Raw genomic sequence first — 13,176 nt, forward strand, 5'->3', positions numbered from 1 at the left:
GCTATATGAATTATAAACTTAGGTGTTCACCAAGTGCTGTCAGGCCATCAGATTATTTGGGAAGGGGGCTTTGTTGTTTTATATTTTAAAGTTATTTTGTGTGCATGTATATAGTGTGCATGCAGTCTCCCACACATGCCATAAGCACTTTTAACTGAAGGTGAAAGGGTAACTTAGAAAAGTCACAACTCTCCCTCCACCATGTCATTCTTGGTAAAATGTGTCACCTAGTTGTTAGGCTTGGTAGCACATGCCCTTACTCACTGAGGCAGCTCTCCTTTTGTTTTTCCTTTTGGAAGACAGGATTTGGGTATGTAGGACAACCTGGTCTAAGACTCACTCATCTTCCTGCCTCAGCCTCCAGAGTGCTCGTAACAGGCAAGTATCATCACGCCCAGTGGCACACCCAGCACTGTTATCTTGCTTTGTGGAATTTTCTTCCTGGTGTTTATCACGAGCTGCTGTTGAGTGATTATGTGGTGGCCTGTTAGCATCCTTACGAGAATGAGTCTCTGGAACTAGGATCCTGCCCACCATGCCACCTGCTCTTTGTTCATTATGAAGCAAGTCACAGGGAGCACACAAATCCTCACGTATCACTTGGCACTGTACACATGACTACCTACTTTTCACACAGATCATTTGGTTCTTGAGCATGGACATCTCTGCCTCTCTAATACTTAGTAAGTTTCAGACATTCCGTAAGCCCTCACATTCTCCTCATATTGAAGCTTGTCATTCCACTGACAGTCAGAAGTTTGAAATTATGTAATATGCAAATGAAATAGCTTTACCCTTGCTGGTTTTATTTTTAATGTCTGTGACATGGGAAGAATTGCAGGTACTTTTGGAAATGTAGTCACAGGAACTAAGGGAGAGAGGAGCTTGGATTATTAGAATAATCCAATCTAAACCCTCATTTAAAGGATGAAAGTGAGACTCAGAGAAAGCAAACGGCAAGTCAAACATCCGGAAGGAGAACAATGTCAATACAACCAAGATTACAGACTCCAAATTCTGTTTCTACCACAAAATGGCCAGCATTGTCCCTGGGAGTCAGCCCAAGTCCAATCGGAGGTTCCTGTTGATTCACCAGCTGTGTCCTGGCCATAGACTCCACTCTGGTTGCGTCAGTACTAACTTTCCAATGCCAAAAGTTTGAGAGAGCTTCGACTAGTAATGTCTTGGCTTGTGATTTTTGTGCTTTTTCACCAAAGCCAAGTGCTCTTCTTATTATATCATGTTGCCATAATCATCGGGAAGGTTTACTTAAGTCTCTGCTCTCCCAGCATTCCCTAGCGACTCATTCTCTCTTACATGTCTGTGAGTGTTACAGACAGAAAGCCACCCACCTAGGGCAGATTCTGTCTCAGGAAATGAAGAGGAAGGCAAGGCTTTCATGGGGCTCTCCCATGTGATCCAAGAAAGAAGCCCAGACCTTCACTCAACCTGCCAATCTTCCTTCTCCCAGTGAGCGCTCAAGCTCATCAACTGAAAGGGCTGACATCCAACACAAACCTCAAAAGACTCTAGAGAGAAAAGCAATGAAGAAAAGCTTTTTGGCCTAACTATTTTCCCAGACACACTAAGGGAAGTAATTGTGTAACCTACTCTCAATTCAGGAATGTAGACAGTCTCTTCAGAACTCAAGAGTTATATAACTTAACCATAGGAAATGACAGAGGGAAAGGAAATGTATTTTTTCTCCATAATATCTCCCTACATAATCAGTTCTTGGATCAGAGATGGAGGAATAAAAGAACTGTTTTCGGAAAGACTAATCCAAGCTTACAAAGCTTTCAACAAATCTTTATTAAAATCCCAGGCAGAGTGAGCCTTCAGTTGTTTCTGACCACCTCCATGCTCTTTGCTCCAGCACTCACCACCATGGACCTGGCAAACCTTTAACTCACCAGGTCTCATATTGATTTCTTCCTTCAAGACTGTACTTTTGCAGTTGCTTATGTCTAGAATGCTCAAAGCTATATCTCCGTGTCCTGAAACACTACCCTTTCCTCAAGTCAAAGAGTACCAAAAGCAAAGCACTTCATCTATAGTGCTTAATATGTACCAGCCACAGTTCTAGCCAGCACTGTATGCATACTGCATATAGCATGCTTACTATTTATGTTTTAATTGTCATTGCATACTTAATATGGAATATACTATATAGTATTAATATTTAAACTATCAAAATTATGTATAGCTTATATTTTATGCAACAAAGTACAAGTTATAAATAAATTTATATGATCATTTTATTTTAATATGTATAGTTATCATAATAATTCCCTTATAAGATATTATCTCTAGCTTACAGATTCATAAGATGAGTCACAAAGAAACAACTAAACTTCCATGATGTGAAAGATGATAAAGAATTTAAAGACCTAAAGGAATAGTGTTAAATGTCAAGGTATTAATCACTATGTTCACTATTCAAACTGGTCAAATCACCTGGTGCCTTCTCTCATAAGAACTTTAATTAAACTTTATACATAACTTACTGATATTTATCTCAATGAATGGTGATTTCTTATTATTACACATGTACACACACGCACACACACACCCTTCCTTCCACTTCCTATTACCACTCCAATACCATCTCTATCTCAGAGGAAGACAATTGAGGAGAGAACTCCCTGTATCTTATTCCTTATATGATTTGTACAAGTAAAATGGCTGATACATTGTACTATATAAATGTATACCAATAAATGTAATCAATAAATGTAGTCAATAAATGTTTATAAAATGAGTGAATGAGACTAAGTTAAAAGTTATCCACAGGAAAGTAACCCATGCATCTCTTGGTACTGCATAGAACACATGCCCTCCAATGTAGGGAAAGGACCATGGAAATGCACAGATGTGAGTTCTCAGTCTCTAGGTGATCAGATCATGTGGACTACTCAAGGAACCTTGTGTTTGCAAGTTAACTTCTAAGAAGTGCATATCCATAGTGTGCATGGAAGTCATGGACTGACTCTGCAGGCACATCTAATTAGTATTTTACTTTTTTAGTATGTATAGTTTTATTTACCAGTGGAAAATTTTAAGTTGGGTAGTATGAGTAAGTTACTGCTAGAAAATACCACAGATAGTTATCATGGAAGATCAAATGGGAAGAGGTTATTTGAGCTTGCAATAGGACGAGCAGTATGGGACAGCTCAGAGTTATGGGAGAAGTTTGTGTGAGTAGAGGGACCTAAAGTCATTCTAAGGATGAGTGAAAGCAGTGTTCCCCTTGGTATGATATAATGTGTTAACTAGCCCACCAGTCAATTACATGTCTCACCTAGGTCCTCTAATTCGGTTCTTATACATTTATTATACATTAACATACAGTGAGTTTGTTCTGAACAAATAATTTATCCGAGTTCTTTTTCCTTCATAAATAACTATCAAATTGTGACAATTATGAAAGTACAAAGATAATAAGAATAACCCAACAGTATTCCTTCTGATCTTTCACTGATTGGGGCCTAATGATTTGACCCAAAATTATTTCCTTAGAGATGCTTAATTTACAGCAATATATCAACAGTAAACATGTGTGTTTATAGTAGTAATAATAAATACATTTTCCAACAAAGTAGCACACAGTATTGAAATACTTTGCATTTTGCAAGATCTTATTATCCCAAATGCTAACAGACCCTTCAATGGAGTCCAAAATTGATGTTTAATGTTACTATTATTCTTTGGAACCACAAAATATCAATGCCTCATAGTATTTATCACTTTACTCAAGGTGTATATATTTAACAAGAAGAGATTATTTAGTACAGTTGTCTATGGATATGGCAAATGGTAGAGTGTTTGCGTGGCCTGTGTAAGGTCCTGGCTCTAAGCCACAGCACCCCAAAAAATAACCAGAGAGGACAAGGTAAAGACAGGAGACAAAGGAACAAACAGAATGAAAGATAAAATCTATAAGGAAATATAAATTTCCAAACATTAAGCCCAACTTTTTAAAATAAATAGATGCACATGAAACATGGAGAGGGATGTGATTCTGTTGCTACTTACCTGGTTGAAAATAAAAGGGACTTCTTTCTTCTCTCCCACCCTCATAGAAGATACAGGAAATGTAGCTGTGCCTAGGGTTTCATCCATGACGTAATTGGCATCCATCAGTGTGATCTATAAAGCAAAGCAGAACATAAAGAGTTTCCCAGACTCATTAGAAGCACTATCTGAAATGTCTATCACAAAGGACAAGAGTGATTGTGGAACAGTTAAGGGCACTAGATATTCTTCCAAAAGGACCTAGGTTCAATTTCCCACACCCATGGGGCATGTCACACTGTCTGTACCTCCAGTTCTAGGGAATCTAATGTCCTTGTCTCGCTTCCGTGGGCCTTGCATGAACATAATGTACAAACATACATACTGTCAAAACACTCTACACATAAAATTTAAAAATAAAGTATTTTTTTTTAAAAAAAATCTGCTTATCATATAAAGTTCTAGGCCAGGTAAGGTAACACAAAACCTTTAATACCAGCATCAAGGGGGCAGGGCAGGCAGATATTTGGAGTTTGAGGCCAGTCTTCTCTACAAAGCAAGTTTCATGTCAGCTAGGTTTATACAGCAAGAATCTGGCTCAAAATTTAACTTAAAATTATCTAAAATAATATTTCATAGTCCCTTAAGGAGCTCATGTTTTTGTTTTGTTTTTAATTTTTGTCCATTCTAGAGAAGTAAGCTACACACACATTCCCCCATAATTCTCAATAATTAATACACAAAATACTGTATTTTCCCTCTTAATACTACATTTCTATTCAAAGCAATAGATTTTACATATTTCTGACTGACCAATATTTATAAAAATGGAATATTATTAGCTATTTTGAAATATATAAAAGAAATACAGAAAAATCAATACAACTACTTTTTAAAATCTATATAAATAGACCTTAAGAGCAATTGACAGTATTTGTATTCTGTTTTTTGTTTTGTTTTTCTTTTTAAAGAATTCCCATCTTTAGAACAGAAACTACATTTTCTCTAAAGTGCACAAGCATCCTAAAATTCTACCTGAATACTCACATAACCCCATGCACACCATCCAGAGGCTCAGCAAGCATGGCACCCAGCTCACAGGCACCCACAGTAATTTGAGGTGAAAGAAGTCAGTGCAGAAGAGACTTGATGTCTCTCTGCATGGCAGTGAGCATTGTTCACATCCCCAAGATGATTTACTAACCTCTAAAACATTTTCTTGATTAGGATCCAAAATGAACTCAAAGGTCTCATTCCACACAGGGTTTATATCATTATTGAAGTGCCGGGTTCGCTTCCTGCTGTCAGGGGTTGTAGAGATGAAGAGTTCCACATAAGGATCTGGAGTGTCCACTATGGAAATCAATGGAAGAAACGGAGACAAAAATGTAACTCACAGTCTGAACCTTTTTGTTAAAGCAAGATGTTAATTCACTTCCAGTCAAAATGTGATAACACACAACAGAACATCACAAGGTGATATCCTTTTTACATAGTCTGTCCATTCGTTCTATTAGAGATGAACAAGAATCATTTATAAAGCAATCTATTCAGAAATTCATCCATTTGGAAGGCCAGCATCTTGCTGGATCCAGCTACCCCACAAGGAGAAGAACGTTGCTCACCTAACTCTGTAGTGTGACCTCACTACAGGTCTATAATGGTAACAGGATCACAAATCCAAGATCTTCATATTGGTCTACATTAGAAAAATCATCTTGCTTATTTTGCTTACCTAACACCATAATAAACAGCACTGTGAGAAAAAAATACTGCTGCTGAAAGAAAATTCATCTTCTCCAAAGTGCGCAGGCATCCTGAAATTAGGCTGGGCAGCTCTAGGATGCAGCAGTCATATTACCCATCAGCCCATCTTTACTGTGGCAGTATTTGCTCAAGCTAAAGTGAGATGTCTAAAAAAAATGAAAGCCCTTTTTATGTCACATAAAAGTCCACCTGAGTCATGCCTATGTACGCTCCCTTAACTACAAAGAAAGAGATGCATATAAAGGAGGTATTTTATCTTATTCCTATCATGTTTATACTTAACTAAGTTACTCAAACAGTATAAATGGTGATTTTTTTTCTGTTCCATGAGTCCACTGACTCCTCTGATAATCTTATACCACTGTTTGTACTTTTATTGTATGTATGAAATGGTACATCTGTCTTTTCCTATAAGACCATAAATACCTTGAGGCCAAGGATCATAATATGTTCCCTTCATGCTTTGAGAATCTGTCAAATAAAACCTGCCACAGTAAAATACAAGATCTGCATTTGTCTTTAACACGACCTTTTCCATGTGGCCACCAATAATTATAAGTGATTGTTCTTGATTAATTGTTTTCGATACACGTTTATTTCATTTAAATCTCATATCACAATACAATAAGATCTATATTTTAGTACATATGATGAAATCAACAGGAACTGACATGTGTTCAGGCAATCTATCCTCTGACCTACAGCTAAGCTTCAGAGAAAGATCTTGAACTTGGGTCATCTAATTACGTCAGCTGCAGCCTTAATGACAGCTTGTCCCTGAGAAATACGAGAGAGATCATAAAACACAGATTTCCATGAAGAGAAGATCTGGACAAAGAGAAGTAGGCAAAGAAATAAGGGAAAATAAACGTCTTTTCAGCCAACACCAAGCAATGGGCATCACTCCGGATAACTAGCACAAGAACTGGAGAGAAAGCCTTACCAGAGGGGAAAAAAGAATAAACTGAGCTATCTTACTACCAACACTAAAATTGATCCCTACCAAATTGATCCCTACAACTTCTCACATTTAAGGAAGGAAACAGTTCTGTGCCCTACAACTGAACCTCAGGAGCTTCACTTAAGACCCTGTGTTATACTCAGAATGAGGATCACTGATGTTCTCCACAACACATCTAATGATGGTCTGCACCAAACCCCTCATGAATAACTGCATCGTGCTCTCTGACAACACACCCTACACACAGTGGCAGATGTCTCACTACTCACGCTGCTTAAACAGCAAGAAGAGGGCCAGCCCGGCTCCTGAGGAGGAAAGTATTTTAAAAGATGTATTATGAAAAGAAAGGGTGGTAGAGGCAGCAGTCTTATGGATGAGCAGACTCAATGAGATGAGCTTCCGGCTGGCAGCCCATCAACTCTGGGCCAGCGTGGTGAATAGACGGTTGTGTGCTGGACGGCAAAGAGCAAGACTTTTGAGGAAGATCAAGGGAGAAAAAGCCAGAAAGTCATATAAGTCCGCATCTAGAGCTTACATAAGGCCAGTATTGTTGCAGTTACAAATAAATAAGTTTATCCATATATATATATATATATATATATATATATATATATATGTATATATATATATGTGTGTGTGTATATATACGTATGTGTGTGTATGTATATATATTGTTTTCCATAATCATCACACCAAATAACATAACCAATGTTCTTCACATACTTTTTGAAACACTGCCCACAGTTTGTTTTATTAATTATTATTTTTGTCCTAATTATATAAAGGTCCCTTACAATAAAACGGCCTTTAGAACTGGTTTATGTTTAATGTTCTACCTCAGAACTCATGTGACATTGGGCAAGGACAGCAAGTCTCAAAGCAAGTGTGCCATATAAGTGTCCAGAGCTTTTGTAAAAACTCATCTCAATTCCTAAACCAGCGATGAGCAGGTAAGGTGTGGTCTTCACCATTAATGCATTAATGCACTCTCTAGCTGACATCACCAATATGGGACAGCTTCTGATGACACAGGTAAACTTATCTAAAACAGCACATATATTTCCCAGACCAGGCAAGAAGAGCTATGGAACAGCTAGGCAGCCATGAAGTGTGATAAGAGAAAGGCACTGAAGTGGTTCTGCCCCCCTCAACTCACTCCTTTTCCTCTACACAATTATCCAGAGATATAGCACTCCAGACTATGGGGGGCGAGTAGTAGGAAGTAAAGTAAACTCACTCTGGAATATAAAAGCTATACAGGAAGGGGAAGCTTGTGGATGATCAATATTCATCCATTCATTCATTCACTCAATGCACTTTCAAGTTCATCTTAGACCAGGGTTGCCTATCAAAAGGTACTTAGGCTTTGATAAAGAGCCAAGCCCTAAACTGTAGATTTGAGTTATGGAAGTGAGTCAAAAACAAAGAGTCTAATTTTAACAGCAAGATAAATGGGAGACAAGCAGATACACCACACTGGTGACTCCCTGCTCACTCACCCAAATGGTTATGCAAAAACCAGGTCAAGTCGTAGGTGGAGAGACTGTTATATGAGACTTGATATTTGAGTCTTTGATCACAGATGTCTTTATTTTATTTCATTTCAATATTTATTTTAGATATCTATGAGCATTTTGCCTACTTATATGTAAGCCCACTGCATGTGTCCTTGTTGTCCATGCGGTGAGAAGAGGAACCAGATCCCTTAGAACTGCAGTGAAGGCTGATTATGAGCTACTATGTGGGTGCTAGCATTTGAACCCCGGCTCTCTATGCGAACAAGTGCTGTTGACCATCCAGTCATCTCTCCATCCCTTCCTGTGAGCCTTGCAGGAAGAAGAGGGAGAGATCACAGAGCAGACAAGGAAAGGAAGCAGAAGCTAAAGATCCTTGGAAGATACCAGATAGAAACAGGAAGTAGCAATTACAAATGGAAGGCCTCAACAATATGACCTCAGTACCTGCCTTTGTTTAAAACAGTTTAACTTAGACAAGAAGAAAGAAAAAGTGATATTTAAAGATACCTGGTCTGTCTTTATATGTCAAAGTATCAAAACTATTTTGTAAAAAAAGAATCCAATTCAATCCCTTTGCTTTGCAAGTACTTATTTTATTTTTAAATAAAGTCAGAGTGAATAGCTTAAAATGCTTGAAAAGAGTGACATGTTTGGTGGTGGTGGTGGTGGTTGGTGTTTTGTTTGTTTGTTGTTTCTGTTTCTTCAGTAAGAGACTTGAAAGTTAAGATGTCAAAAGTTGATGAGCTGAGGGGAGCAACTCTCAGATGGAGAACTACTCACAGCTCCAAACTGTGATTTTGTAGTCCCGTTTTCTTCTAATCATGTTAGCCAGGAGACACTGTATTCCTGGGAGAGTCTCCAGAATGAAAGGAAACTTTAAAGTATGAGTTTTAAAGTTCAAGTCCATGCTATAACAACTATAATAGTGGATGGAAGTGTAGCGCACTTCGAATCTGTGCAAAGGGAAATCAGCCCATTTTGACAGCAAAAAAACCTTAGGCCAATGTTTTAAGAGCATTTCCTAAAAACTCATTTAAAAATAAATAAATAAAATGCAAGATAAGAAAAGGACCCCCTGTATATTTCATTATAAATTAATACTCACAAGGCCATTCATTCATGTTGAACCACTCTATCAGTAACCAGTGAACACCTAAATTATTTCCAGTTAAAGAAGTAATGAAGCAAAAATATGTGTGGGCAGAAACTCTCTTGCATCTCATCCTTTTAGCTACATCTTGACAAACAAAAATGATGGGGGTGTAGGATAAAGACCATTTTTATTATCACAAAGATGACATGAAGCTACATGCACCAGAAATAGCTTCACCATTCCAGGGCTCTGAAACTTACTCATAAACTCTAAGAGTTTAAGGAGCGCCTGCCTGAAGTCATAACAGTCCCATCTGTCACTCAGCTTTATCCAGGTCACGGACTGTGTGATTCATGACAGGAAGGAGCAAAGCTCCTTAACTCATAATTCTATTTTTTTTTTAAATAAAATTTATTGTATTTTCTCCTCCACTTTACCCCAAGACAATCTAAATTCCTTGCTTGGAATAAAGTTGATGAGTAATCTACTGATTTGGGGATGAGGCACAAAAAACAAACAAACAAACAAATGCCAAAGATCTCAAAAATAGGGGTTCCCAAAAATGCAGAGTCAGCTTTACCATAAGTGGTAGAGAGCTTAAAAATTTGTTTCCCTTTTTTGAGACCATTGGTGATTTTCCCAGAATCACCTGCAGTGGTGGGTATAAAATGCAAACTGGGACTGGGGATCGCTGAGGACTCATCTGAATGAGCAAAGACCTGAGTTCATCCCAGAACCACATAGGAACAACAGGAGAATGAAATAGGGGGAGGAAAGAAGAGAAAGAGAAAAAGAGAGGGAGGGTGGTAAGGAGAGAAAGAAAATGCCGCCCCCTTCATTTCTCATCAGAATCTTCAGATTGGTTTAGAAATTTTCATTTTTAGTAATATAATCAGGTGACTGTTTTACACACCTTTCAAAACCAAGGACTTAAGACACAATATTAGAATAAACTAAACAAGAGCAGTGTAATAACGCCCTTATAAACGCTTGGCATACAGAAAGTAACAAATGTTATCTTGCCCTTCTGGGCGGGAATTATTCTGCCACACATCGTTAAGGCACAGTTCCGTTAACCACTGCTGATTCTGTCCAATATTTGATTCATTTTCAAGTATCCACATGAAAACCATCTCCAAGAATGAAGTAAAGTAGATATGATGGTCAGCAATTTTTTTTGAGGTCATGGGCTGATATTTAAATATTTTTCAACTATCCCCAAAGCAGAAAGATGAAAACTTAAGTACGAATTTGCTTAAAGACATGCCTGTGGATGTTTCTGAATGTAGCCATTTCTTTGAGATGTTTATGATAATTAACCATGGCAATCTGGTATAATGAGCCCCAGAAGCTTTGAGAATAGCCAGTCTCTTCAGGACTGTTATTCTCAGCTAGCTGAGTGGCTTCCACATCCCCTAGAACAGGATGGTCAGTAACACCATTTAACCATGAATTTCCAAAATAATAAATAAACAATTATAACAATGACTTCTGGCCTGCTTTCTATCACTGTAGAATAATTTTGCCCAATTTCATTTTTATGTAAACAAAAGCAAGCACACAGTATATAATTTGAGTCTGGTGCTTTTTGTCCACCATTAAATTTGGAAGATTTGTTTCTATTGACATATAGAATAATTTTCAAGGATGTTCTCACAGTTATTTACAGTCTTAAATATATATAATTTGAGCCTGGAGTTATGGTTAAACAGTCAAAAGCACATACTACTCTTGTAGAGGATCCAGGTTCCGTTCTTAGTTCTAAGCACTCACTTTAGGCCACACATAAAACAGCAGCTTGCAACTTCAGTGTAAAAGGGTGTGAGGGCTTCTCTTGGCCTCCACACAAGCCTGCAGTCACATGCCTCCCCCCACACCTAATTAAAAATAAACCTTTAAAATACTTTCAAGTACATACTATGCCCTCTTTGCATCTCTCTATGCTTCTATTGTATAGTTCATCTCAGATCTTAAACATCTTGATTGAGGTTTAAGTGGCAGGCAAGATGCATGACTTCTTTTCCCCAGGGGTGCAAGGAAGGGTGGTACAGACATGAGAGGTGTGGAGTCTTTGGTTACAAGTGCCTTACTACTGAATAAGGCATTTTGGAAGGATTCCTTCTTTTTCAGTCATGACAAGTCACCTCTAAATTTTCTTTAACTGTCCCTCAAGGGCTCTGGCTTACACAGAATACTGGTGTCTCTCTCATCCACATCTTCTGCCTATCTCCATTATAAGGCTGTAAATCTGTTCTTATGGCCTTGAAAATTATTCAGTATGCAGAAACCAAACCCATATCCTTTCCATCTTCCTTTCTCTACAAACAACACAAAACAAAAACTAGATGTAAAACGTGCAGTTTTTCCTGGTATTCCTTTATGACTCTGTGACGTCAACATGTATAGCTGCAGAAGTTAGAAAGCAGAGTTGCTTTCTTTCCCTCTGAGTTTTTTACATCCAATGTTCTCCACAGTTTTTGTTTCTTGCACCTTAGAAATGAAACTTTCATCTAGCTCCTTAGTAATAATTCCATTCACACTGCCACCCTAGTACACCAAGCATCAAGTTACCATGGACATAATGTAATCCTAATCCTGCAGTGGCTAACTCAGCAGGCTCTCTTCATGACACCACACAGTTGTATTTCTGAAGCACAGTGTTTAACTTCACTTCCTGCAAAGCCATGGCTAAACATGGTCAGCGGACAAAAATAAACCAGAAAGGCCTTTCACCAACCACCCCCAGGTTCCCCTGTGGTCCGGGACTCTTCCTCTACTACACACTGCAGTGCTGTTGTTGGTCTTTAACAGTAAAACCAAAGCTCACACTAAAATTCCCCCTCATTTCAAACAATCTGCCTCTGCAGACTGGGGGCAGAAATCTTTGTTCTAACACAGCAGACCTGTACCTCAGATTTGCACACATCACTGTTTTCTCTCCATGTTGAAAGTTAAAAGTTATCCTCACCACCGCTATTGTCCTAAGAATGTTCAAGAAAAGAGTCCAAAGAGCAGAGAGTTGGGACTAAAGGGAATGAGGTCTTCTCTTCATGCTCCTATTTAGTTGGTAATTTCCTAGACAGAGAATTGACCGCTTTCCTATAGGATGAAACTGGCAACTAAAATTCATTTTTTCCCACCAAGCTTAGTATATATACATCTACAGACAAGAAAACCAACAATGATTCATGTTACTAATTAGACATAACTACTCCCACCACAGAGAAAAACACAGACCTGTGGACATTTACTGAGTCAAACAAGATCATTCAGAAATAGGCTTCAACTCAGATGAACAGATAGCTCAATGGTGAACAATACTTGTTGCACATGTATGAGGGTAGACTTTGAATCCCAGGACTGACATCAAAAGCCTGGTGTGTTCTTGGTATCCCCGTATTTCCATACCAAATGGGGCAGAGACTAAAAGTGGATGGGAGTAGAGAATCTCTAGAGCTTACAGGCTTCCAGGTTAACCTAAAATCATAAGCTCCATATTCAATGAGAGACATTGCCTCAAAGAAATGAGGCACACTGTGATAGAGGATACCCCTGTTTCATCCTCTAGTCTATACAAGTGTGTGTGTACAAGTACACATTTTATCACACACACTTACTGAAATTTATAGACAAGAATATTATGAATATCATAAATGGTTATCTAACAATGAGAGACACTGAGGAACAGGTGACCCTCACTATAGGCTCAATATTGTCCCAGTTTTTCTCCTCACTAACATGCTATAACTCTCCTAATATAGCCCCCCATTGTTTTTAATTTGTATTTCAAAACAAATAAGTGCCAGCCACTTCTTCCAAGTGTA

General features: G+C 38.2%; 1 protein-coding gene across 2 annotated transcripts in view; it reads right to left on the bottom strand.

Annotated features, from left to right (window-relative positions):
* Pla2g4a (phospholipase A2 group IVA) overlaps positions 1-13,176 on the bottom strand; it is a 134,430-nt gene that overhangs the window by 70,903 nt on the left and 50,351 nt on the right. For both annotated transcript variants that reach the window (XM_034513674.2, XM_076941311.1), the window contains 2 exons: positions 5,219-5,367; positions 4,036-4,149 (listed from right to left, as the gene is read on the bottom strand). In XM_034513674.2, the coding sequence (XP_034369565.1) occupies positions 4,036-4,149; positions 5,219-5,367 (263 nt within the window). The remainder of the gene's footprint in view (positions 1-4,035; positions 4,150-5,218; positions 5,368-13,176) is intronic.

Source organism: Arvicanthis niloticus, chromosome 10, assembly GCF_011762505.2.
Source record: "Arvicanthis niloticus isolate mArvNil1 chromosome 10, mArvNil1.pat.X, whole genome shotgun sequence".
Taxonomy (NCBI): domain Eukaryota; kingdom Metazoa; phylum Chordata; class Mammalia; order Rodentia; family Muridae; genus Arvicanthis; species Arvicanthis niloticus.